The following is a 25,959-nucleotide window of genomic DNA, read 5'->3' on the forward strand; positions in this document are numbered from 1 at the left end:
CTTGGTAGACCAAGAATTGGGTCATAGGTAGGTAGCCTACTGACGCACGGACGACACGTTCTTGGTCTGCTGATGGTCCAGACCCAGATTCTTGCAGATGTACGGCAAGACTATCTTGGAATCCGTGCAGAATGCATGACTCTCCGGGTCTCGGGCCATCTACTCGGTGTGAATACCGTGATGCAATGCTAGATTGATCCTTCGGGCTGGGGACTCCCCACCTTGGACCAGCAGCGGTGTGATGGGTACGCAAGAGTCACAATGGCATTATTGTCAGGCGGCAGGTCAGAGCATGGAACAAACACACCCTTGCACAGGTACTTCTGGCAGTTGCTGTGACATCAGCCTTGTACTTGGGTGTCGGGTATTCTTCGCTGGGCACCACCCTCTCCATCACCCCTAGGAAACCCATACATTCTCAAGCAATCAACGCTCTTCCCCTGCTTTGTATACACTTCTATCTCTGTCACCTTGTTACATTCGAAGTCGGTTCAACACTTATCCATTCAACATGAATCTCCTCCTCAACAAGGCAGCGGAATCCGGTATCCCCAATCTTGGGAAGCGACTTATGGCTAAAGTCATCGACGAACTCGCCGTCTTGGATCCAGAGAGGAGAATATGTTCCATGCCGGAGCCGCCTGACAGCGCCAAGGCCTACGGAGACCTAAGTACAAAGACACTTGCTCATGCAATCAACTCGTTATCCTGGTGGATTGTTCAGAGCTTTGGAAAGGGTGACTGCTACAAGGAGACTTTGGCTTACATGGGGCCCAACGATGTGCGGTACCTTGTTATGGTGGTTGCTTGTAATAAGACTGGGTATAAGGTTGGTGCCATGGTAGCAGTGTTGGGATACAGTGTTACTAATGTTGTTTAATTAGCCGTTGATGTCCTCTACTCGCAATTCCACTGCCGCTCATGTTCGTTTGTTTCAGATGGTAGGTTGCTCTAAGCTCGCTGTTAGCATCGAGAAGGGGTATATTGCCGATGAGATCTGCTCGGAAACCTCCAATGTCCAGCGGGCCGAGGTACCATCCTTCTTGGATCTCATATCAAATGACTGCGAAGCATATCCGTTCGAAAAGACTTACGAGGAGATCGAAAACGAAGTTGCCTTCATCGCACATAGCTCGGGCACTACAGGTGCGTGATGCCTTACATCCTTCGTTGTGTGGTGCCGATTGCTAATATGACTTGCTAGGGTTTCCAAAGCCTATTCATTTCACATTTGGCTACTTCGGCGCCCTTGACTTCGGCCGCTATGTCCCAGTCCCGGATGGCCGCGTAGCGGGCGTACCAGATAGACTAAGTTCGAACGACCTAATCCTTTCCACAACCCCTTTCTTTCACCTCATGGGATTCGCACTGCTCATCATGGCTGTCTTCCATGGTGTTCCGTGCGTCATAATGCCCGATAAGCCCCTATCAACAGATCTAGTCAGGACCGTCATCTCCACGACGAAACCAACAGCCGCCCTCTTCCCGCCTTCTATACTAGAAGACCTCTCATCTGACTCCGCGTCCCTTGGAGCCCTATCAAGGTTAAAGCGCGTCTACTTCGGCGGCGGCCCACTCTCACCAGACGTCGGTAACAAAGTAGCGCGATACACCCAACTAGTCTCCTTCCTCGGCATGACAGAAGGCGGGTTCGTGCTCTCCCTCCTCCCCGAGAACGGAGACTGGTCATACTTCGAATGGAGTCCTACCTTCGGTATAAAAATGGAACATGTCGAGAATGGGCTTTGCGAAATGGTCATCCATCGCCATGAACGATTCGAACTACAGCCTATATTCCATACGTTCCCGGATCTTGACGCGTACCATACCAAGGATCTGTATGCGCCTCATCCCGAGGTCCCGAACTTGTGGAAGTTCCAGGGGCGGCTGGATGATGTCATTGTGTTTAACAATGGGGAGAAGTTTAATCCTGTTACTATGGAGAAGATTATTGAGGGGCATTCGCTTGTTTCGAGGGCGCTTGTTGTGGGGTTGGGAAGGTTTCAGACGGCGTTGTTGATCGAGCCGAGTTGGGCTCAGGTTGATGCGCTTGGGCCGGATGCTAATACAATCGACCTTGTTTGGCCTACGGTTGAAGAGGCGAACCGTATTAGCCCTGCTCATGGGCATGTCATGAAGAATCGATTTGGTCTTTCGAGTCGCGAGAAACCGTTCGCGACTACCCCGAAGGGGAGTACGCGTCGTGGTATTGTCACGACGGACTACAAGGAGGAGATTGAGCAGCTTTATGAGGCGCCTGATGTTGAAGAGGTGCCTTTTACGTTGCCTGCCAATGCCAATCTCCCCACAATACTGGAGTTCGTCCGCAATGTGGTGTTCCATGTCTCGAACCTGGCGTCTTGCGCTGACGATACCGATCTATACAACGCTGGACTTGACTCCCTCCGCACCATCCAACTAGCACGAGCACTACGCTCCGCTGGGCTCTCAGACATCACACCACAAACAATATATCGGTACCCAACAATTCGTAAGCTCGCAAGCTTCCTCCATACCAGCCAAAGTGGATCGCCCTCTTCGGAAACCACGTCCAGACGCGAATTGATCGATGGCCTAGTTGCCAAGTACACAGCCGACCTGCCCTACCGCTGTGCGAAGAATAGTCTCACCGTTGCACTTACTGGCTCGACGGGCTCACTGGGGTGTTACTTGCTTGATGCCCTTTGCGCCGATAGAGCCGTCAAGAAGATTTATTGTCTCACCAGGGACGGCAGCAAAGAGCGCCAAAAGACGGCATTGAATGAACGGGGACTGGACGGTGCCATCCTATACAATGACAAGGTCGAATTTATCAAGACATCACTCGGCGAGGATAAGCTGGGCATCAACAAAATCAAGTATAACGAGATCCTCAAATCCGTCAACATAATCGTCCACAACGCCTGGTGGATGGACTTCAACGTCACTGTCGAATCCTTCGAAGCCGTATACATCCGCGCAATTCGCAGCCTTATTGACTTTAGTCTCTCGAGCTCCCATGGAGCCCATATTCATTTCATGTCTTCCATTGGCGCGGTGGGAGGCTGGACACACGCGAATGGAGCCAGCATCCCCGAAGTTCCCTTTGAAGATTGCAACGTTACACTCCGCCAGGGATACGGAGAGGCTAAGCATATCTGTGAGCGGATCTATCTTGCTGCGTCGAAGCAGTCTGGTGTGCCGATTAGTATCCATCGGCTGGGACAAATCGCTGGCCCTTCTTCAGAGAAAGGGTTTTGGAATACAAGCGAGTGGTTGCCTGCTTTGGTGAAGACGTCGAAATTCATCGGGAAGATTCCAGAGAGTTTGGGGGCATTCAAAGTTGATTGGGTTCCTGTGGTATCCTACGCTCTTTTTTGGTGATCTCTGTATGCTAAAAGAGGTTCTATGCTAATATGGAGTGTAGGATTCACTTGCGAAGATTATCATCGACATCGTCCATATGCGGCATGAAACAGAAGAAGAGGACACTATCTCCGTCTTCCACCTCGTAAACCCTACCTCCGTTTCATGGGAAACGCTCCTCGACCCAGTCAACTCCATCTACAAACTTGAAACCGTACCTATGGAGCAATGGATTACAGAGCTCAGAACAATCGAATCACCCTCCCCATCGGACCTCGACTCAAAGCCCGCGCTAAAAATACTCGACTTCTATGAGAGCCTTGTGGCTGGACAAGGGGCGCTTTCTGTTCCACTGGAATGTGAGCGTGCTAAGGAAGCCAGTCATACGATGAGGGTTCTTCAGCCGATTAGTACCGATATGATGAGCAATTGGCTGAAGCGGTGGGATTTCTAAGTGTATATAATAATGCTCCAGTACAGGATATACAGACGGTAGGTCGACTCGACAAGATATATGAAATCGAAGCTGGCATTCATAAACAAGCCATTCCATGCAATCGATCTTCTTTCCGACAGCATGCACCCGAGCCTAGTAACTTCCATCTCAATCTCCTGGTAACTCCCAGTTTTCATGGTACCATCTAAGCCTGTTCGTATCCCGGATGCTGCATGACTTGCGCCCTAATAGCAGCCTGTCGCTCAACTTCCTCGGTCGTCGAGTGATCTTTGAAAACGGAGTCCATCTGCTCCAAGGTACGACCGTTGGTCTCTGGGACAAGGAAGTAGACCCAGATGAGCGAAATCGCACAGAAACAACAGAAGAACACATATGTGCCAAAACCAATGTTCTGGATCATAGGTGGTGTGATCAGGCCCTATAACGACATCCTCGTAAATACAACCATAGATTCCAGCCCGAGAAAATGTCCACGGGTAAATGAAGGTGGACCACTTACAACAATAAAATTATTCCCCCAATTCGACATAGTCCCAAGCGCACACCCCTTGGCTCTCAACGACGAAGGAAAAATCTCAGCAGGCATAGCCCAAGGAATAGGTCCCCACGTCGCTCCAAAGACCAACATGAAGACGAGCAAGAAGGCCGTACTAGCCCACCCAGCTGCGCGATTCGCATCCCAGTTCCCGGCGTACTTGCCCACCAGGACCGCGATAATGAAGTGCGAAGCGAACATCCCCACGCACCCCGTCAAGAGAAGTTTCCGGCGACCGAACCGGTCCATGCCCCAGAGGGACCAGACGCATGCGACTACCTGGCAGATATTCATAACGCCGGACATGGTGAGTTGCATTTCGTAGTCTAGGCCCATGCTTTCGAAGAGGCTAGGGGAGTAGTACTGTGAAGGGAAGACAAGATGTTAGTCCAAGGAAAGCTAATGGATGTACGGGGAGACATACGATAAGAGCATTAATCCCAACAAACTGCTGGAAGAACATCAGTCCCACAGCAACCTGCGTCCGCTTATAAATAGGCATCTTCCAGCAGTCGACAAACAGGGAGACTTGCAACTTGACGGCATTCCAGAAGCCAGGTTGACTCAAGTTGGGATGCTGCTCCTCGGACTTTTCCTTGCGGTAAGCGCACTCGGCGCGGATATCGTACCATTCCTGTACGACGAGTTCGTTGTCGATGGGCAACTGCCGGATCTTCGCGAGGGTTCGGAGCGCCTCCTCGTCTCGGCCGTTTTGGCATAGCCAGCGGGGGGAATAGGGGAGCAGGAATGTACCAGCGCACATAACGACTGCTGGAACGATCTGGATCAAGAATGGGAGACGCCACGCCATATGGCCGGACATATAGCGTGTGCCGTAGGTGATGTAGAATGCAATAACGATTCCGGTGACGATACAGAGTTCCTGGAGGACGAGAAGAGTACCTCTAATCTCAGGAGGGGCGATTTCGGAGATGTAGAGAGGGGCCACCATAGCAAGCCTATGTAGAGGTGTGGTCAGAAATATTCAGTAGGAAGGTAATGAAATGACAAAGACATACATTCCCACACCGACTCCACCGATGAACCGTGCGACGGTCAACATGGCAAACGACACGGCTCCAGTCTGCAAGGCACCGCCAACAATGAAAACAAGACCCGCGGTGAAAATACTCCATTTGCGAGAAATTTTATCAGCGATCCAGCCTTGGTTCATGGCGCCTATAGTATAAAGTCAAATTAACCTGCATTCCTGATGCAAGTATCGATATGGTAGCTTATAGGTTATGCCTTACCAAGAAAGGCCCCCAATTCAAGAATAGCAGTCATAAGGCCCTTCTTAAACCCAGCCCCCGACGCCTCTGGCGAAACATCCGGAAACTCTTCTAGAAACTGTGGCATGACAAGAGTGATAGATACGACACCCTGATCGTACCCGAAGAGTAGACCACCGAGGGTTGCGAAGAGCGCGCAAAGAAAGACATAGCGAGACGAGAAAAGTCCGGCCAGTCCGCTCTTGGTGTATGCCCGTCGTGACTCCCAGACTGGGGCCTCGCCTTGTGTTTCTTTGGTTGCGGTTATGGCTTCGTGCTGGTCGGTCACTATTTCGACATGGTCGGCGGATGTATCGCGCATCGCAGAGGGGTCTTTCTTGTCCATTGGATGTTCTCCGGGGAAGTACCGAACGGGAGACGAATGATATGTGTGGGAAGTGATGGAAGAAGATTGGTCGAGGGTGAGGAGCTTGAGCAGCAGGACACAAAGAATGGGCTATCACGGTCCTTTTAAACTCAACCCGCTTGAAGGTCCATCGCATGCATTGCTTCATAGCGAGTAGATGGTCTGCGTCTCCTACCCCGGATTATCATTGCCGACTTGGAATGCTATTGGCCATTGGTAGGATTGCACGGCGAATGGGGAAGGCGAGAAAGAGACGGAGCGCAGTCAACTTGGCGAGAGACTGGGGCGATTTGCTATCCGTCCGCAGATCATTGGAAGCATCTTCTCACCCCACGGGGACAGTGGGGGTAGACTGGACTGGATCTGAGGGCCCAGGGGCGTCACGTGGTGAATGCCCATGACCTCCATTGTTTCAAAGACCCCTCCTGAACCCTATCTTGTAATCGTTTGCTGACTACTGGTCCGGTATTGTTGTCGTACCCACTCGTTCCAGTCGTCGCTTGTCCGAACGGTGCGGTGTGCCATTGTGGCAAGTATGCCGTCTCGCCCGCCTGGCCACGCGTAGCAGTAGTGATAGGGTGTGTGCCCAATGTCATCCTTTCCTCTTTCGCTGGGCTAGGTCCATGCAGCGCATGGCTCGTTAGCCAAGTGATTCACTAATTTGATCAAAAATGACAAAATATTCGGCATTCCTGAGTTTTGTTAAGATAACAATCGCACCGGCGTGACACAGGCAAGGGACGATTGGACCTCTAATATATCCCAGCCGGTTGTATCTGGCGCTGTCTATAACGATTTTGCGTATTGCCTATATGAGCTTTTGCATTTCCAGGTGCTGATTGCCACCCCCAGACTTCGCCCAGCCAGTGGGTCCAACCCCGCGTTTCGCCCCCCGAGAATGACCTGGATCGGACATTGGATGCCGAAGCCATGGCAATGTTAGGGTCGGCAATGATGATGATGATGATGATGATGCTGGACGGCTCCGTGTCTTATTCAAGATCTAGTCTCTTATCATTGACTAGATGGGTTATTCTCTTTGACCATTCCAACAGGCAAATAAAGCCATGTAGAATTTCAAAACCGAAGTTGTAACGTAGAACCATATCGGAGACTATTCACCGGGTCCTTGAATATAAATCATTCTCTCATGCCAGGACGCCAGCGGCAAGCGATATTCGGTAATATGTGGCATTTCGGCAATGTAGGAGCGCGGCGCTATACTGTGTAGTTGCTGTCGGCTGGAGCGAGGATATATCCATCGACATGTTCATGACCATTGTCGTAGCCGAGAATGGTTGTATAAGCCTAGTTCTCCGAAAGATCGTTTGATATCCTCAGTCCCCAGGGCTCCCAACTTCACAACTTAAACCTCGCGTGGCCCCTCGGCAATTGACTACACATCTTTTGAGGGCAGTAACCCTCAGGTCCAAGCAAGTATCACTTCATGACAACCCCTAGCCATGCCGCTGGGGCAAAATAGCCACCGGTGGAATTCCAATTCCTTCGCGAAAGACGTCTCGTCGATTCCACTATACGAGGCATATCCGATATCCGGCAAACAGTCACCGAAGTTGCAGGTTGTCAGCGCGGTCCATGTTCAGGCTTAGAGAAGGGCAAAGGTACATAGGCTCTATGCGGAGTTGGTGAAATATGAGAACGTCGATATCATCTACATTGCGATGCTTGCTTCATATTCTGGGATAAACGGCCTCAGTGAGAGAGCGTTTTCTGTTTATGCTGACTAGACACGAGCGTTTATTGAGAGGGCTAGGCAGGGAGAAAATCCAGAGTTGGGGGCAGAATCTTCGGACATGACGCCGAGAGTGAGATAATGCTGATATGCGGTGTGACGTCTTTTGGTGATGGAAGCAGTATGGGCGTGATGACTTGGTTCTGTTCAGCACTATATCGACCCAAAGGGCATGACTTTCATTTGGTACTCATCAAGCTAGGTATCTACCTAGAGATATAGATGGCCTACCCCCACAGCGGCATGCTCGACCTCACCGCCCCCCTCACCCTCAAGTTCCAACACCATTCGCTCTGCAACACTCACCCCCATCGAGAGCCGCGCCGCAGCTATGCTGTCGAGGGAGCCCATACTACTTCCTCAACAATGCATCTTCTCTATTGCTTACATTACGTAGGATCTGTTGAGTATGGCGGCGGCGGCGTCCTTGGTCTCTCAGGCTGACCTTGACCCGTAGAAGCCATATCCCCCGTCGCAGAACCCCCATTGACAGTAGTATAATTTGGCAGATCAACATTCCCCTCCCCCATCACAGTCTTCCTTGCTGTTTTCCTCCTGAGATACCCCTTGTACATAAGCGACCCCGCTAGCCCTACGAGAACAACAGCCACCACGACCCTAATACCGATGGCGGCTTTTGCGCGTGTGGTCAGGACGGGGGTTGTATAACATTGAAGGTAATATGTTTTGGAGTCAGAAAGCCCATGACGGATGTCGCTGCATGGTAAATCTGGGTCGGAAACGGTAAGATTGTGAACCCTTGAGAGGTTTGATAAGTTTACACTGTACGTAGAGAGTAATATTAGCTTTCAAATGTCTTAATACTAAAGCCCATCTAGCGACTTCAACGAACCGTCCTAGGACGCCAAGTATTTCGGTTATGCTCGCGCTCTCTAGTCCCATCTCAACGTCCATCCAAGCCCCCGAGTCGATATGAATGTCGGCGGCGGTGTTCTTTAGCTCCGGAATTGATAGACTGCCAGAAGTGAGCTTCATACATGTAACCAGCAAGGAAACACGAACTAGCTAATGCCACCATGGAGATACAACTGCGTATTGACCGCCGTGAGGTTCGGAAATTTCAGCAGCATGAGCCTCTGCATATGCTCAAGGTCAAACCGTATGCCTGACCCCGTTGAGGTCCCGTCGCCACCACCCGGTGGACCCGCTCTGGCTAGTGAGCTTAGGCCGATGCTAGATAATGTTAGCAGATGCCTTCGTAACAGGGAATGATACATACCCCGTTATCGAACCAGCAAAGTGAAGAAAGCCGACGGACTTCAGCGAATGGAGGTATGCGCTTCCTTCGGTGAACGGCGGGAGGCAGTACGGACAGTATTGTATGCTCAGGTCGTTGGATACTGTTTCGAGTGAGGTCAAATTAGGTCTTGTAAGACTCTCGTTAGTGTAACGGCCTGCGTAGGTAGGCGTGAAATCGAACCCACCCCAGAATGAGTAATCGGCGCGAATCGTAATTGAACTTGCGTTCTTCAGTGCCGGAAATGAGATATTAACATATTCACTTGTTGTGTCGATATTTAGTGTACCTCGTACGCGTTCCAGCTTTGGGAAGGATATATTCTGCATGTTGGTGATGCTGTTGAGATCCAAGCTCCCCAGAGAGATCAGGTCCCGTACCTCAACATTGTCGATGCTCGCGGTCCTCGTAGCAGTGACCGGATCGTATCGGTGATAGAGTCCTCCGGTGAACTCTGTGAGGCCAGGTGGTAGAACGAAGGAGCCGTCATATGTATTCGAGATGATAATACCGCCGGCGACGACGAGGTGCAGCCATTGAATTTCTCGGCCAGGTCTTCGGGGGAATTAATTGTGTACAGGGATTCCGCATTGTTGCATTCTTCGGCGGAAATCACTATCAGTATATTAGCTATGGCTGTAAGGAGAAAAACTTCTCTCCAATGCATACCAACCAAGAAGGTACATATGGCCATCCATGGCCACAAGGAGAGCGGCCTCATGCGGCGATAGCGAGAGCCTCAGCGGCTCAACCACAGCGGAGGGTTAGGAGAAAATTAACAATCCAGCGCCATTGTCCATCCCCGAGCATGTCGCTCGTTTTAAGCCAGACAGCGCACGCACGTGTTGACCGTTTCGTTTCTGTTGACGCCCGACGTGGCGCAGGCGTTTGAGTCGTATCGTGCCCATGTTATTGGTCTGAATGCTCCGTTTTGCCTAGCACAGAGCCTGCCAAGCTAATTCATGCGTGCAATATACTTGCCATGCAGGGACCGTGTCCTAGACTATCGCAGAGACGGTCCGTGAGAAGATCTCCGTCTCGATGGTGGGCTAGAGCTCCCGGAGCCGCATCGCCATTGCCCGTCGACGGGTTCCGCTGGCTCTGATGGCTAGTTCTTCCTGTACTCAGCCTTTTTCGGTTCAATCCAAAGCGACACGGGATAAGAGCAGCATCAAAAGGAAAGTACCGATCGCACCTGCCTTTGCTGTGTGCCCTGTTGATGCTAGAACTTTAGGAAGGTGCGACCATGAATCTCTTCAATGGAAGATGCGACTGTTCGGAGATAAAAAACAGAAGGTGCGATGCATGGCGAGGGCATTGCGCCAGTCTTTTCCATGTAGCTGCCGAGTATAGACTCTTTTCAGCATGGGCCATGGCCGAATTACATCCTGCTTCCAGGATTCAAGTCTGCGTTGTTCAAATGCTTCTTTTAGAATTCGCAAGTTCTGGGATCCCGGGCAGGCGGCCCGAGCAGCCAGCCTTTACCCCAAGTCTCAGGAGCTAGGCATGATGTTCATGGGAAATTCTGGGGTCGCGTAGTGCCATCGTCCCGCTAATGCGATTGCTGACAGGAGGCTGCACTCGGGTTCTCCTCCAGAACGCAACGTAGACAAAGTCCTACCCGCTCCTGCAGGGAGTCAATCTCCCGTCGACGGCCCTCCCTATACTCCGTACATATATGTTTGTATTCGTGCATGTAGGCAGTATCCAATGCATTCACGGTAGGATCTTTAATGTCTTCTTTCCTGTCTATTACCTCGGAAATGCTCATAGTTGTCATTCCTGTCAACCAACCGAGGTGTTCGCGGAGGGAGATTAGACCGGCATGTGAGCATTCGACTGTCAATCCGCATTCTTTGGCAACTAGTCTCTCGCTTTCCATTACGCTAAAGAGAGTACCCTGGAGTTGAAGCCTTGTCCAGCATCTTTGTTCCTCTAGCAGGCCTAGTTGGTCTTGTCAGTTGTGCGTCACACGAGCGATTGAGCGTAATCCATCGGCCTTACAGAATATCCTCCAGTCCATCACTAACCCAATCTTCTCTGTCAAAAGTGAGAGATATGGATCCTCGTGAGTAAATATCAATGCTCTAGTGAGTTTCCTGAAAGCCTGTGCGTTCTGAAGCACGTATGCCGCAGCAGTGAGCCCCATGAGCCTCTTGGCGTTTTCTCCCCGGGGAAGTAGCAATGTATCAGTTGCAGAGCCCAGGCCATCCATCATATCATATTTGTCTGCTAGAAAAGCAAGATCCAGGACGTCATTGGGATCCATGATCGGGGGCAACAGGGTGTATCTGTTGTATATGATAGCACAGATGTACTTCATTAACCTCGCATCATCTTCCGGCAATGGTAACTCGACAGATCCATCTTGAGCAATTCACGGCCTTCCTTCCAACTGGGCCCAAGCATGGAAGAAAATGGTTTTGAAGCGTCCTTGAGAATGAAGGATTTGATACGCATTCTGGTCTGTTCTGCCCCAACAACCAAAACAACATCGCCGGTTGCAGCAATTTCAACGGTTGCGGGGGGATTCTTTTCTATGATCTCGGCCATGTCCAAATCGAAAGTCAGATGGTTTGGGAGATAGTATTGTACATGAATTACGCGTTGTTGACCGTCAGTTAGTTGCAGTCGGTAGTTGCAAGCACCTGTCAATCACGCTTCACGAGCTGAAGAAAGAGAATTCTTGCGCGACCGATTGAAAGAGGTGTATAAATCCTGAGTAATAAATTCTTCATTTTGACCGGAATAAGCATGCGGTTTGGTCAAGACATCTCACTTATCAGGGCACTCATTCCGAACCAATTCTTTGGTCAAAGTTTTTCCCGTGCTTCGTACGGTAGAAAGGTCCGAACGCTCCATGAATAGTGTACAAACATGCGGTAGTCGTATAGTGAAGATGTCAAAGACAGAGATAGGAAAGGTCGGTGTATTGGTCAAGTGTTGCCCATCCCCCCTGCCTTGAGAGCAAGTACCTGGGGAGGTATTCTTAAGGCAGGAGCAAGGGACTACCAGATTATCTTCCCAGATACAATGATCTTCTTCTCATGCAATACCATCATTCCTCAATGATTGTGAACACCCAACTTCCCTCATTTCTTCTAACGTCCCGGGGTTTTATTCAGTCTCCATACATACGTTTTGTGGTAGAGCACACGAACACGTGGCAGCCGGGAATCAGTACCGTAACGTCCAAATTGTTTCGCGCAAACTGGTACCTACCAATCCTCTTCTCAGATCTTACGATTGTCACCTTTGCATTAATTGTGACGTGATTACCCATTCTCTACTGCGGGTGTGATAAGTATCTGCCAACCCCGCTTGCATCGCTGCGGGGAGAGCCAGATAACCGCGGTTATCATATATCAAGGGGCACTATGCCTCTCGAAGGATCGATAACCACATCTTACGCAACCTAGACTTCCAGTTTCTTTACTTCAAATTACACAATCCCATTCACCCACTCCAAAATGTCCCCTCAACACCCCGACGTCCTAGACAAAGTAAAACAATACGCCCGTGCCGTTCCACTCCACGACAGCACAGGCTACAGCATCCCCAACGAACCTCTCGGTACTCCCCGCCAAATCCGCATAATAATAATCGGTTTCGGCGCAGGCGGTATAAACCTCGCTCACATACTAAGCCAAACCCAACACCAAAGCAATATAACATTTCAATGCTACGACAAGAACCCCTCCGTCGGCGGAACATGGTATGAGAACCGATACCCCGGGTGCGCATGCGATATACCATCTGTGAATTATCAATTCTCGTGGCATGTTAAGTCTGACTGGTCGACATTTTATGCGGGTGCTGAGGAGATATTAGAGTATTTTCGGGATGCGGTGCGTGTTCATGATTTGGGCAAGTACGCTAAGCTTGGTCATCGCGTTGTTGGGGCATTTTGGGATGAGGAGAGGGGAAAATGGAGGGTTGAAATCCAACCTGATGGCTCTAACGAGACATTCTGGGATGAGGGCGAAGTGCTTATCAATGCCACCGGCGTCCTGAATCACTGGAAGTGGCCCGCTATTCCGGGTCTCGAGCGATTCAAGAACAAAGTCCACAGCGCAAACTGGGATCCAACCATCAATTTGGAAAACAAAACAGTCAGTGTTGTCGGCAACGGCAGCAGCGCAGTGCAAATTATTCCAGCGATAGCACCAAAGGTCGCAAAGATCAAATCCTTCATCCGCTCGTCAACATGGATAACAGCCGGATTCGCACAGAAATATGCCGGCAAAAACGGGAGTAACTTCGCCTACACAGAGGACCAGAAAATGGAATTCAAAGAGGACCCAGCTCATTATCTGCATTACCGCAAAATGGTCGAGTCCGAACTCAACCAGCGCTTCAAATTCATCATTAACGGCAGCGAAGCACAAGCCGAAGCACTGTCCTTCGCGAGAACAGAAATGGCACATAAACTTAACGGTCGCGAAGATCTTATCTCAAAGCTTGTTCCAACGGATTACGCTGTTGGATGTCGGCGGCCGACACCAGGGAACGGGTATCTGGAATGTATCTCCGATGAAGATAAATGCTCTGTGACGTTTGAGCCTATCATCGAAGCTACAGAGACCGGTCTTATCACAGCAGACGGCACGCACCACGAAATGGACCTCCTCATCTGCGCAACTGGCTTCGACGTAAGTTTCAAGCCGAAGTTCCCTATCGTCGGGAAGGGAGGACTTCATTTGGGTGATGCGTGGGGTGGAGAGCCAAATACGTATCTCAGTGCTACGGTTCCAAGGTTTCCGAATTACTTCAGTAAGACCTATCCCATCCCGTCATCCTCTTCTATAGTCCCAGTGAGTGGATTTGGTTAACAAGCGCAGTGATAAACGGCCCCTTCGGCCCCTACGGCCACGGCTCAATCCTCCCCATAATCGAAGTTATAACTCGGTACATTGAGAAATTTCTCCTCAAGATGGCCCGCGAGAATATCAAGTCTTTCTCACCGACTCAATCAGCCACAGATGAATTCAAAAGGCACCGCGAACTGTTTCTTCTACGGACGGCTTGGTCCTCGCCTTGTAGATCGTGGTTCAAGGGGGGTACGACGGATGGGAAGATACTCATGTGGCCTGGGAGTAGGTTGCATTTTTTTGAGGCGTTGAGGGAGGTGAGGTTTGAGGTAAGCATTTTCTTGCATTTATAATTCTGATGATGTGTTCTGATGAAAAGGACAGGATTATGAGTGGGAGTACCAGTCCAACAACCGCTTCTCGTACTTTGGGAATGGGTTTGCGTTGCGTGAGATGGACGGGAGTGATACGACTTGGTATATTGATGGGGTATAGCGACTAAAGATTCAACAACTAAAGAGAGGATTCTTTATGAAGATGCCCCTAACTAGACAGGTAATTCGTATCCATATGCAATAGATGCCATCTTGTTAAACCAGGCACTGCCTAAATATATCATCCGGACTACGCATGAATTGCAGAATAACCAAATATACCCCATCAAATGCAAAAATCCGAATACCTCTTCCTATCACCCCCATTCAACGTCTCACTCGTCCTCCGCATCGGATTCTCCTGAATGGGCGAAACCCTGCCTGAGCTTGGAGGTCTCGACTCTGTATTTGAGCTCTCGTGTGTGAAGGTGCTGGCGTTGTGACGTGGATCCCTCGGTAGGTTTCTTTCTTCTCCTTTCTCTTCCACGATCGGCTCTGTATCCTGGGCTAGCGTATGCGTCTGTCCGTGGTCTGTGGATAGATTCTGTTTCATTTGCTCTTTTTGTGCTTCCCTCTTTGCAAGCGCAACGCGTCGCTTTCCAGCGAAGAAAGACCCGACGATTGAAACCACCCACCAAGAGAACAAAATGGGTAGAGCGCGGTATAGCCTATTTACACATCCCCCGCTCCAAATCTGCACAAGGATATCGTAGACTTCGTGCCCCGGTAGTGCATATCCCCATTTGAAGAAGCCGGGATTCAGCTCGAACGGCCCGATTGTGCTCGCGATGTTGATAATCACCCAGGTCAGTATTGCGAATGGCATGAAGGCCATCGGGATGTAGCCGGTCAATGTATCGATAAGGAGGAAGTTGATGTGGCCGTATAGCCAGATAGTGAGCCAGGTCAGGGCGTAGGCTGATCCGTCCACTGCCCAGCTTTCGCGATAGCCCCAGACGTATCCTGCTGTGTATATTCCGCCAATGCAAGTGTATAAAACACCTAAGCATGCGCGGAGCAGGCCATTTGTAAGAACGGCTCTGGGCTGCGTGAGGACGCCAAAGTCGAGGGAGATGTTGTTCATGGCCATGACGAAGAAGAACTGCGCTAGGATGGGCATGATAATAGTGACGGTATTGTATAAAACGCGGGTTCCTTGGTGTGTCGGTTGCAGATCAATCTCTTGAACAGGAATTGGGTTCAGAAAGGCTTGTACGCTCGCTGGGTTTGGCGCGGGACTTTCGGGGTTCGTAGATAGAATTGTCTGTAAAGCGCTCGAGGCGTTGCGCCCGTAGTAAGTCGAACGAGTGACCTGAACAAGGGCAAGGAGGTTTGAGTATAGATATCCCTGGGACAGCGCAGGAAACCGCACTCCATTCCAGATGTATGCCAGTGCTGGTTGCAATTGTTGTTCTGGGTTCGAGGAAGCAATCTGAGACGCTGTCTCGTTGTCACCAGCAAGTGCAGCGGCCAGTCGGTCGGATGCCCCCTCGGTAGCAATGACAGCGGCCCAATAATCTCCACTGCAGATTTTCTCACGGACGTCGTCTGGAGTCTGGTAGTCGTCGACAGGGGACTGCTTGAGCGTTGGAAAACTGGGTCCTTGTAGCGCACCGTAAGCATCCAAAACAGCTTGGCCGATGACGCCGCCATCATAGTCCACATAGAGGATGTCAAAGTTATGAACATGCGATTCAGTTTCAAATTGCGTGGCGTAGATGTAGCTCATGTTTGCTAGAAACAGTAAATGCAGCATCAGGAAGCTCATGCCAATGGCAATAAGAAAGGGCTTGGGAAAGCTCCCTAGGCCACTTCCAAACCTACCAATTCCGTTGAAACCTGCCATTGTCAAAATGGCAGCTTGCCGACCGTACAGCACTCAACTGCAGCTTGCCGTGCTCACGCGCATGAGGGAGAGACGGAGTATATAAGCAAGCAACCCATCAGCCCTAAACAGGTATCTGAGTAAGCGGGAGTCGGTGTCGGAGCTTTAGTTGTCCGTCGTCGTCCGATCTTCAAAGCGCCGATTGGGTTCATCTAGGGCTAGTCATCTTTCACTGGCGATGACTCTGCAGTCTGACAAAGAGATCTGCTATGGATGTGGAGGGGTGTCCTTGATTCGGTCCGGCTTGGATCGTATGACAGTTGGGAACCGAGTAGGCACGTGGCTGGCAATTGGTCGCATTCACGATGTTCTATCCCTGCCTTTTGCCCTCATTGGTGATTGAAAGGTTGGACATGACGATGTGGATACTGGGAGGAGCTTAGTTGAATTTAGTTGCCTAGGAAGATGCCTTGGGTCGTGCCTTCCTGTTGTGCAAGGCATTAGTTACCACCATCCACCTCACCTAATGCAACATGAACGCATAAATGAGCCGTTTCTCTCCCTCTACATGGATTCTTAACTATTCTAATTTCTTGATCTATCTGCCGGCGGTTCTTGCAGGTCCGCGTACTCGGCTACAATGTCTAGTTTGGGATACAACAAAGACAGCTGGGAAGATCATGAACAAGCCACCAGCACGCTATAACAAAGAGCCAGGCATCCACATCGCAATCGCCTTTCTATGCGCCTCCTTTCTTCAGTTCCTCCACTCCTGTTCTGGTCTCGGTGTGTTCGCTGCTCATGGGTTTCTGTCGCACAAAACACCCCGCAACAACAGCGAAACCGCAGAGCGCCGTATAGAAGATGAACATGTTCCGCAGACTCCACGAAAACGCTCCTTGAGCTGCTTCTCGCTGACCAGAATCCGCTATCTCCTTGACAATTTCAACATTCGCTGCAGCCATATCTCCAGCTAGTTTCCGCATAATATCACTGTCAACACCAAGCGCTCTGAGCACACTCTGCTGTTTCTCCATGCTATCCCGGAACACCACGCTCCCAAGCACAATCGAGAAACTTGTCGCGATATTCCTCATGAATCCTAGTGTCGCAGTTGCAGCTGCCGTATCGGCCTTCTTTTCCACGGAGTTTTGGACTGCGATCACGGGTGTCTGGAATAGTAGCGCCGTCCCTATACCTCCAACAATTGCGAATCCGATAGTCTTTCCGATGGAGCTTGAAACTGTCAGGCTAACCAGAAGTCCGGTTCCCAATGCCATCAGGACGGTGCCGACCCATGTTATCTCCCTATACCGTCCGACGCGATGAAGAAATATTCCCGCTAGCACATCAGTCGCTGCCTCGGTAACCATGATTGGGAGGATATATAGACCGCTCTGCAACGGACTTGCCTGCTTCACTGACTGGAAGTAGAGCGGGAGGTAGTACTCGACGCCAAACGAGATCATCGCGTGCGCGAAAGCAAGGACAAAGGCCGCGACTGTAAACCAATTGCCAAACAAACCCATCGGAATAAGGGGGAACCGCGCAAAACGCTTTTCGACGAGAATGAACAGTCCAACCATGGCACCTCCAAAAACGATCAAGCAAATCACCGTTGGACTATCCCAGGGAAACGTCGTTCCTCCAAATTCCATCCCCAGAAGTCCCATAACCGTAAGACCAACAACAGTCATAGTCCCCAGCCAGTCAATCGCCCTCGCGCCCTCTCTCAACTTCGTCTGCGGATTATGCACGTTTAAACATGCCAACAAGAGAGCAAGCGCAGCCCCACAAACAGGCAAATTGATCCAGAAACACCACCGCCAACTCACCTTTTCCGTCAACGCGCCTCCCAACACCGGACCCGCAGACCCAGCAACAGCCCAGATCCCACCTAAACACCCAAACCACAATGCCCGCTCTCTCATACTGAAGAGATCACTGATAGTCACGTAAACAAGCTGGTTCACGCCACCCGCGCCTAACCCCTGCAATGCCCGTGCCGCAATAAGAGCGCGCATAGTGCCAGCCGTAGCAGCGACTATACTCCCCACCGCAAACACAGCTACGGATCCTAAGAGCGGGGGTTTGCGACCGAAGATATCGCTGCCTCGAACCCAGATTGGGCCTGATGCTGCGGTTGATAAGAGGTACGCGCTTCCTATCCAGGTATATCCGGACGCTGAGTGTAGAGATGAGGAGATTGAGGGGATCGATGTCGCGACGATGGTTTGGTCCAGGGCTGTTATGAACATTACAAGCTGGAATCCATGTGTTAGTTAGTAGGTCTTGAGGTATGGAGGGAAGAAGAGAGGACTTACGTAGAGAGCTGTCAAAATAGCGCCCTTTCGTGTCTTCGAGCGTAGAACTGGCTCTTCAATGTCTATTGGGAGAGGTGATGTATGCTCCTCGTCTTTCGTCTCATCATGAGGTCGTACGGCTGTCGATGCATCATCGTTGACTTTTGAAGGAGAGGGAGGCTCTATCGGCATATTATCCATAGCTGCGAACCCTTGGTCTCAGCCATACCTGTTCTTCGCGTTAGTCGATAGCCTTGGGTAAGCCGATAGGAAGACAAAACCTTTACAGCTAGGTAGTTCTGCATGGAGCTGAAGCTGAAGAGGTGAGATGGAGCCTATTTTAAGTGGCATAAACTCTGCCTCAGGCATTATCACATCTCAAATCAACCAATCACCGCCCGCGCTCTTAAGTCTTGGCAATCACAACACACTATTCCGCCCTTTGACATGCGCAGTCAGTCTAGATAACGCTCCACTGCTGATGCTAGTTATTAGTGCGTTGTTCGAAGTAGGAGCGATATCTCAAGTCTCCAACCTACTCACTGTTTAGTTCCGGCCTTCATTAAACACGTTCGGGTGGAGTACAGCAGTCTATTGCTTGGATGAACATCTACGAGTCAAAGATATATATATTTTGCCCGAGCCAATTTCCCTCACACACAACTCCGGAGGGACAAAGAGTATGTCCGGGCCACCTCTATGGATCTCTACACCACACAAGACACCCTACAATCCTACCCATCAAGAACATCTGGAGGGCACAATTCGCAATTCACAATTTGTTGAGCTGAATTCCGACCTGCTTACCTACCTATCTAGCAAGGGCGTATTTGGGCATAGGTGACTTGGAAATTCCAATGGGTGCTCTGGGCGATCGAAAGAGAGACTTCGCATTGCAAGGTCATGACAATATTGGTGAGTACTATTAGAGATGACGCGACGCGAGTAAACTGTAGGTAGGTAGGTAAACAGCCCATGGTAGCGGAGTTGTCTGTATAACCGTGGCCCCGACTCCGAGTACCATCAACGCGAAACGCTAGGGACGAACCCGAGTTCGGAATAGATTACGAATACGAGAGGGGCTGGCGCGGTTGAATTGGACGAGTTGTGTCATAAGCCATAAAGTGAATTGATATATTAACAGGCGCTCAAATTCGAATCGCCGGACGAATAGAAGAGAAGGTCAGAGTAAGTAATGTGCAGATTAGAAGATTAACTGACTGCGGCACTAACAGGCCAGACTGGGGTAAGTTGAGTCATCGTAGTAGATCCAGTGCTTAGTAGCAGCAGCAAATTAGGTATATACAACGTAGTACCAGAGGTAAGATAGGTAGATATTATCCAACGAAATGTATGGTATGTGTGGGTATCCAGATCGAATCAAAGTCGGCAATTTGAGTAGTAGCCAAACGGAACCAAAGCGCGCTTCCTCGAGTCGATGATCGTCATACACGTCGTCGCGTTTACTCGTCGTAGTCCAAGTGCGTCACGATACGGACTGCACCGGGGACTACCTTGCCGCCGATACCATCAGCCCACTTGTCCTTCTCCATGTAGGCGTCCTTGACGTATTTCGCGCCCGTCGTGATGATAGAGCAGTTCGAGTCGTCGTACGAGCACATCTTCATGCCCTGGATGTGGCTGTTGGACGCTTCGGCCTGGATAGCACTGACATCCCAACCGGACCATCCGCCGTTGACTTCACTGCCAAGATCGAATTCTCCCCATGTGCAGGAGTAGCCGCCGAATTGGTCGGTAGGGAGCTCGTCGCCTGGGGCCGCACCCAAAGAACCCTGGCTGTTCTCGTCGAAAGCAACGTACCGGATCTCATTGGGCTGCAGCTTAAAGGAGACAGCAGAGTTACCGTACCAGCCCGTCATGAGCCCATCGGGACCAATCTTGTTCCAGATCTTGACGGTCCAGGGGTCGCTCTTGGAGCCGTGGAACTGCACGACGTATTTGTATTTAGCGGCCTCGGAGGCAGAGACTTCTTGCATGTTGGAGCCCCAGGGGGTGCCGACGTTGCCTTCGTAGGTGAACTTGTTGCCGGTGATTTCTTGGCTTGTGCGGCCGCCGAAGCCGTCGAAGCAGAAGTCGTCGTCCTCGGGCCAGCTCAGCCATGCGGTGTGGTCGGTGTTGCTGTCGTCGGAGACGGAGGTCTGGGTTGGTGCGACGGTGGAGGTTGAAGTGGGTTCCTCGGTGGAAGTGGGAACAACGGAGGAGGTTGTCTCGGGCTCGGGCGCGACGGTCGAGGACGAGGTAGTCGGCTCTGGAGCCGGGGTGCTGGTCGAGGTCGAGGTAGGGACTGGCTCAGGAGTAGGAGTCTCAGTTGGCGTCTCGGTGGTCGGCTCGGGCATCTCAGTGGGCAGCTCAATGAATGTCGCTGGCACGGTGGGCGTCACCACAGGCGCAGAGAAGGTGCTGGAGACGCAGCACTTGTACGCGGTCTCGGTGACGACAATGGGCTCGAGATCGAACAGACCACCAATGTCGAGCGCGGCGTCTTCATGGCGCGCGTGGTGTCGGTGCTTGTGATTACCGTGGGAACCAGCCAGAGCCGGCGCGGCAGTGGCGAGGAGATAAACGAAAGACTTCCACTGCATTGTCGGTGGCTTGGACGGTACGCGATGGAGAGGTATTCACATCCACGTCCGGAGTAAAGAGCGTAAAGCTAGAGTGTAGCTGGAGTAAAGAGTGACTGGTGTGGGATGGAGAAGGGAAAGGAAGGGACCAGGAACACGGGGGGGGGATCGCGCGAGTAATAAAAGGGGCGCAGGGACAGTGGAGTTTGGCGCCCAGATCTATCGCTAGTTTAGTTCACCTGAGCTAAACAAGAGCTAAAGCCAGGTTAATTAAACGAGCCAGAAGATGTCCAATCCAGGCCCGTCTGACAAGAACCCCGTGAAACGCCACGCGCTGTCCAAGGCTTTCCAAGAGGCCGAGCGCTTGGGACCCTGGTCGTGCCCCTGAGCTCTGTATCCTGGTCGCAGTCGCAGAGTGAGACTGTCTGCTTGAGAGTGATCGAGTGTCCTGGTGTTTGGCGATTGACGATCATTCTATCCCTGGCCTTGCCACTTGCGACCGGTCGCATTCCAGCCCTGTCCGGATGGCACTGTCGCACTGTGAACGACGACAATCGCAGATGTCAATCCCTGGTCTGGACTCAATCAGTCCTTGAGTAGACCCCTTTGTTGTTGGTTCGTTCCTGACTAGAGCTGCGATCAGGGGGTGGATCGGCACTGAGGGCGGAAATTAACTTGGAGCAGCGAAACCATTGGGGTTGCAGAGGGTTGGCGACTCGGCGCCTAGCAGAGTCAGTAGTGTCTTGGAGTACCCCGTAGGACAGGATTACTGGGCACTAAAGAATATTCTGTTTGTTAGGCAGTTTGTTGGCTGTTGTTCTCGTATTTGTTATGAGCTGAGTTGTTCTGGGTCAGGAACGCGACCGGTGGGCCTACAAGACCAGATCCAGGGTCGTTCAGGGTCATTCTTCAAGAACAGGAGTTCGAACTGGCAATGTTAATTTTTCTTATCGAGATAACAGTCTTTGTCATTGATTGATTGAGTCCACTCTCAGTCCACTGCCCAGTCCACACCGCTAAAGCAAGAACCAACCCCTGGCCGTGACGCGCCAGTCCCACTGGCAATCTCAGTCTCCCCACGACACCCACCACCATCCACCGACCGACCCACGACCACGATCGCGACATCTGTCACGACTGTCACTGTTGACTTGACACTGACAACCTCACTCCTCGCCGCTCTCATACCATAAATCATCTCGCACCTTCGAAATGTCCACCTCCCCATCCCCACCGCGATATACCCTTCCCGTCAACAAAGTGCGAAACGTCTCTTGCTGCCGATCGCACCACCACGCATACCGGCCATTCTGCTCGAACGGGGTGACCTTGATCGGGCGATACCGATGATCATGGAGCTCGCGAAAGCGCTTGTTCCGTTCCCACCGCAGACTCCGCTGCAAGTCGACCGCCGCATAAGGATCGTTCTTGAGAACATCGGCGACGCGTTCGTCCGCAATCGCCTGGCCGATAAAGACGCAGAGAAAGTCCGAGAGGAGGAACAGGTCCTTGAGCGTGAAGACCTCTTTCGCCCGGCGCTCTTTCTCTTTTTCGTCGACGCAGAGAAGGCCCGCTATTTGGTACATTGCGCGCAGGTATCGTCGCTTTTCGGTCGGGGTGAGTGTTACTGAGATTTGGGGGTCGTGGTAGGGTTGTGCGGCCATTCTGGTATGGTAGTCGGCGACGGAGGTGTCGCCCATTCTTGATCCTTCGGTGATGCAAGCGGCGTACCCGGGGGTTATGGTGGTTGTTTGGTCGGAGATGTGTCCGAGGTCGACTAGGCATTCGCGGAGTGCCTGGTGTTCGATGACACATTTTGGGCCGAGCGACTCGTAGATGGGGGTGAAATGTTGGAGATAGATCTCGTGGAATAGCTTGCACGTTGTCGCCAGGTTCGCGGCACTTTTGAACGAGGGAGCAGACTGGAAGATTTGGATAATGAGTTCGGTTGGTAGCGCTGCGAGGCGCAATTTCGCGCGGGATGCAGATCTTGTGGTAACCATTGTCTTGTTGATGGAGTTTGTGAGGACAGAGGCGAAAGTTGGGAGTTTAGAGAGAGAAGCCATGCTGTTGCCTGGGACGTTGCAGTGTTAAGTAGAGGGGCAAGCGAGTGAGTTGTGGGTGGGATTGCTCCTCCGAGCCGCGTCACCTGATCGTGGTAACAGGTAGGCGCCAAGGTGAGTGAGACGGGCTGGAGTACTTCCTATGAATTGAGTGGAAGGTGAGTTTTAGGTAAAAGAGGAGTAGAGTCTAGACACAAGTCCAGGTGTATTGTCCTTGGCGAAGTTGAAGTGAGAGAAGGCCTTGGATGAAGTAGAGAAGTAGATGCTGTGATGATCACTCACTTAAGCTTAACTCCGGGGCGTTAGTACATCAAATCGGAGCAGCCGGAGCAAGAAGTTGACCAGGATGTCATTTCTGAGTTCAAACATCAGTGTTACCTCGGGAGTAAATTGAGATCGATGAGTGAGTATAAGGTGAGTCAGGGGATTTCTTTGCTTCACTTCGTCAGTCTCAATTCACATGCTCATCTCAAATTCGAGGGGCAGATGATGTTTCCTCGAAATGAGATAGCAAAAGACATAGCTGAGTATGATGGAAGCGTCTACATGACATTCGTAAGTAGAAGGAAAAATAAATGAAGACTGAAGACCCCGTTTTACGTGGGGGACAGAGGCTCCGGGTGGGTCAAGCGTGCTTTGACGTGGACGGTGGATCTTCTTCAGCCATCCAGGCCTCATGTCTACTCAATTTGATGTTGTTGCCTGATACTTAGTTCCAGTTAGCTAGTCTTCTCCTAGTCGCTGCCTGGCGGAGATATGCCACTCTCTCTGCAGTCTCCAACAGCACCAGCCTAGACACTCAACAAAGCTAAGCTATCAATATCATCCCTCGAAGCTCGGTAAGCCTTACTTAATCTTCAATATTAATGGCCGCAACGACAAGACTTTACTGGATAACTTGCGCTCTTCCAAGAAGAAGACTGCCTTTTCTGGATACACGTGGCGTAGCGGGGTAATCACCTGCGAACCCCGAGCAAGGATCCGCTGTCAGCTCCTGTTAAGAGACAACCCAGTAACTCCCCATTATTGAGCATCTTCTCGTATCACACCCGACAATAGCATAAGCTCCTCGTCAAAGCAGAAACATATGTACATGCTGCGCTGTCCTTATCATGGCCTTCAATCTTACACCACCCCAACGCACCTCCCACTTGGTACATCGCACAAATGTCCCGAGTCTGGCACATAACAGGCGCAAACACAGGCCTAGGCCTTGAATTAGCACTGAAAGCCCTCTCTGAAGGCGATCGGGTCATCGCTGCAGTCCGCACCCCCTCAAAGGCCCCAGATGCCCTTCGAGGATCGAATGTCGAAATCTTACAATTCGACCTTTCCTGGGATCAAGTTGCTATGAACGACTACGCCGCCAAGACCATTGCGGCCTTTGGAAAGGTTGATGTCCTCGTTAATAACGCGGGATACTCGTATATGGGCGCGATTGAGGAATCTGAGTATGTACCCACCCATTCCGGGCATCCAGTTCAACCTTCCCTCTTTTTAGTGATCTCAGCTGACGAACTGATCCAAGAGACAAAGAAGTAAAGTTCCAATTCGACGTCAACGTCTTCGCGCCCCTGCGCCTTATCCGGTCCTTCCTCCCCTCGCTCCGGTCGCAAGGAAGCGGGACAATTCTCAACATTTCCTCCATCGGCGGTCTCCGCTCCTACCCAAGTAACGGAATTTATTGCGCCTCAAAGTTTGCATTGGAGGGTATAACTGAGGCTCTTGCGACCGAGATTTCCCCGTTCGGGTTAAACGCACACATTGTGCAGCCGGGATACTTCCGCACGAACTTCCTATCGTCTGTTACATCTGGCGCCAATATCGCGCCGGCGATGGACGAGTATAACGGAACAATCGCGCATGAAGCGCGGAGGGCATTTAGCGAGATAAGTGGGAACCAACGCGGTGATCCGGAGAAGGGCGCAGCAAGGATATGGGAGTTTGTTGCTGGTGAGGGACTTTTCAAGGGGAAGGAGAGGTTGTTGAGGTTGCCTTTGGGAAGTGATACTGGTGGAGTTATGAGGGAGGTAGCGGGGGAGTTGGAAAGGACGGCAGATGGCTATGAGGATGTTTGGAGGAGTACGGATTTTGAGATGGGTGCGTAGGCGTGCTTTGGATATGAAGAAGGGTGGTAGCCGGCACAGCCCATCGACTGTCCAGTCTGATATGGTATGCATTCTGCCACTTTTGCTACCGGACCAGAACGCCGAGAACATGTAGAAGAATGAACACAGGAACTCCCGGACCTTTCCTTCATCTCGCGAAGATAAGACCCTTTTCGCATCCTCGGTGTCGAAGTCCCATTTGTAGTGCTTCCTCGGTGGCTGCAAAGTCCGTAACTGGTCCACGACCTCCTTCTCATGATGCGGTTTCTTCCACTCGCCTGGCTCAGGCAGCTTCCCTGTCCCCAGAAATGGCGTGGAAACTAGGATAACGCCCTGGAATAATTCCGATCGTAACAAGACACACGCAGACGCAGTTAGGATCCCGTGTCGTGGCCTACGATGCACTTGACGGACTTATACCCCAGTGGGTGGACGAGCATGATCATGTCCCGCGCGAGGATGGCAGAACGGAAACTTTCGGCGTTTAGATCTGTTGTCTGCGACGAGGTCGTTCGGCCGTGGCCGCGTTGGTCGACTGCGACGGCGTGGTATCCTGCGCGTGCGACGAGCGGAAGAACATGGCGCCAGGAGTATGCGAGTTTTGGGAAGCCGTGGATGAAGAGGACTAGGTGGAGTGGTGGGTGCGTGGACGGGGTTGATTCGAGGATGTGAGATTGCAGTCCCCAGGGTTCGGTGTCTAGGTATCGTGATTGGACTCCTGGAGGTAGAGGAAGCGGAAGGAGAGGTTCTGTAGCGTTGTCCATTTTAGATCCTCCTGAATACTCAGATTTGAGGGGATGGTGGTTTGGACATGTACATTGTCGTGACAGAGAAGCTCTGACATCATCGATTAGGGCAGGAGGCTGAAGAATGGGGTGGGTGGACTGGTGTGGTGTTGGAGAGCTTT

General features: G+C 51.3%; 10 protein-coding genes across 10 annotated transcripts; 3 read left to right on the top strand and 7 right to left on the bottom strand.

Annotated features, from left to right (window-relative positions):
- The first annotated feature begins 167 nt into the window (after nt 1-167).
- On the top strand, nt 168-3,875 carry BDV14DRAFT_170376 (uncharacterized protein). Its single transcript, XM_073768193.1, has 4 exons — nt 168-829; nt 885-1,146; nt 1,205-3,339; nt 3,407-3,875. Exons 1-4 carry the CDS (start codon nt 512-514, stop codon nt 3,797-3,799), a joined length of 3,108 nt encoding a protein of 1,035 aa, XP_073629883.1. The 5' UTR covers nt 168-511; the 3' UTR covers nt 3,800-3,875.
- Nucleotides 3,876-3,937: 62 nt separating this feature from the next.
- BDV14DRAFT_207723 (sugar porter family MFS transporter) lies at nt 3,938-6,383 on the bottom strand (the record flags this gene model as incomplete). The annotated part of the gene is made up of 6 exons (XM_073775206.1): nt 3,938-4,220; nt 4,302-4,700; nt 4,762-5,296; nt 5,357-5,516; nt 5,591-5,860; nt 6,329-6,383. The coding sequence occupies 6 exons, from the start codon at nt 6,381-6,383 to the stop codon at nt 3,987-3,989; spliced, it is 1,653 nt and encodes a 550-aa protein (XP_073629884.1). The 3' UTR covers nt 3,938-3,986.
- Nucleotides 6,384-8,117: 1,734 nt separating this feature from the next.
- Nucleotides 8,118-11,255, bottom strand: BDV14DRAFT_198387 (uncharacterized protein; the record flags this gene model as incomplete). The annotated part of the gene is made up of 5 exons (XM_073772934.1): nt 8,118-8,511; nt 8,582-8,704; nt 8,752-8,922; nt 8,969-9,541; nt 11,017-11,255. The coding sequence occupies 5 exons, from the start codon at nt 11,253-11,255 to the stop codon at nt 8,118-8,120; spliced, it is 1,500 nt and encodes a 499-aa protein (XP_073629885.1).
- A 970-nt stretch (nt 11,256-12,225) lies between these two features.
- BDV14DRAFT_207727 (flavin-containing monooxygenase) lies at nt 12,226-14,375 on the top strand. Its single transcript, XM_073775207.1, has 3 exons — nt 12,226-13,759; nt 13,828-14,126; nt 14,182-14,375. Exons 1-3 carry the CDS (start codon nt 12,457-12,459, stop codon nt 14,290-14,292), a joined length of 1,713 nt encoding a protein of 570 aa, XP_073629886.1. The 5' UTR covers nt 12,226-12,456; the 3' UTR covers nt 14,293-14,375.
- BDV14DRAFT_33537 (SNG1 family protein) lies at nt 14,124-16,084 on the bottom strand. Its single transcript, XM_073776571.1, has one exon. It carries the CDS (start codon nt 16,015-16,017, stop codon nt 14,458-14,460), a length of 1,560 nt encoding a protein of 519 aa, XP_073629887.1. The 5' UTR covers nt 16,018-16,084; the 3' UTR covers nt 14,124-14,457.
- A 349-nt stretch (nt 16,085-16,433) lies between these two features.
- BDV14DRAFT_170382 (MDR family MFS transporter) lies at nt 16,434-18,666 on the bottom strand. Its single transcript, XM_073768194.1, has 2 exons — nt 18,321-18,666; nt 16,434-18,260 (listed from the first exon to the last, which is right to left on the bottom strand). Exons 1-2 carry the CDS (start codon nt 18,498-18,500, stop codon nt 16,737-16,739), a joined length of 1,704 nt encoding a protein of 567 aa, XP_073629888.1. The 5' UTR covers nt 18,501-18,666; the 3' UTR covers nt 16,434-16,736.
- Nucleotides 18,667-19,389: 723 nt separating this feature from the next.
- On the bottom strand, nt 19,390-21,079 carry BDV14DRAFT_170384 (uncharacterized protein). The gene has a single exon (XM_073768195.1). It carries the CDS (start codon nt 20,900-20,902, stop codon nt 19,763-19,765), a length of 1,140 nt encoding a protein of 379 aa, XP_073629889.1. The 5' UTR covers nt 20,903-21,079; the 3' UTR covers nt 19,390-19,762.
- Nucleotides 21,080-21,775: 696 nt separating this feature from the next.
- Nucleotides 21,776-23,472, bottom strand: BDV14DRAFT_170386 (F-box protein). Its single transcript, XM_073768196.1, has one exon. The coding sequence runs from the start codon at nt 22,945-22,947 to the stop codon at nt 22,048-22,050; it is 900 nt and encodes a 299-aa protein (XP_073629890.1). The 5' UTR covers nt 22,948-23,472; the 3' UTR covers nt 21,776-22,047.
- A 348-nt stretch (nt 23,473-23,820) lies between these two features.
- BDV14DRAFT_33590 (SDR family oxidoreductase) lies at nt 23,821-25,222 on the top strand. The gene is made up of 2 exons (XM_073776572.1): nt 23,821-24,395; nt 24,473-25,222. Exons 1-2 carry the CDS (start codon nt 24,112-24,114, stop codon nt 25,050-25,052), a joined length of 864 nt encoding a protein of 287 aa, XP_073629891.1. The 5' UTR covers nt 23,821-24,111; the 3' UTR covers nt 25,053-25,222.
- Nucleotides 25,223-25,426: 204 nt separating this feature from the next.
- BDV14DRAFT_198394 (Alpha/Beta hydrolase protein) lies at nt 25,427-25,816 on the bottom strand (the record flags this gene model as incomplete). Its single annotated transcript, XM_073772935.1, has 1 exon — nt 25,427-25,816. The coding sequence occupies one exon, from the start codon at nt 25,814-25,816 to the stop codon at nt 25,427-25,429; it is 390 nt and encodes a 129-aa protein (XP_073629892.1).
- Between the last annotated feature and the right edge of the window lie 143 nt (nt 25,817-25,959).

Source organism: Aspergillus stella-maris, assembly GCF_047715825.1.
Source record: "Aspergillus stella-maris strain CBS 113639 unplaced genomic scaffold BDV14scaffold_16, whole genome shotgun sequence".
Lineage (NCBI taxonomy): Eukaryota > Fungi > Ascomycota > Eurotiomycetes > Eurotiales > Aspergillaceae > Aspergillus > Aspergillus stella-maris.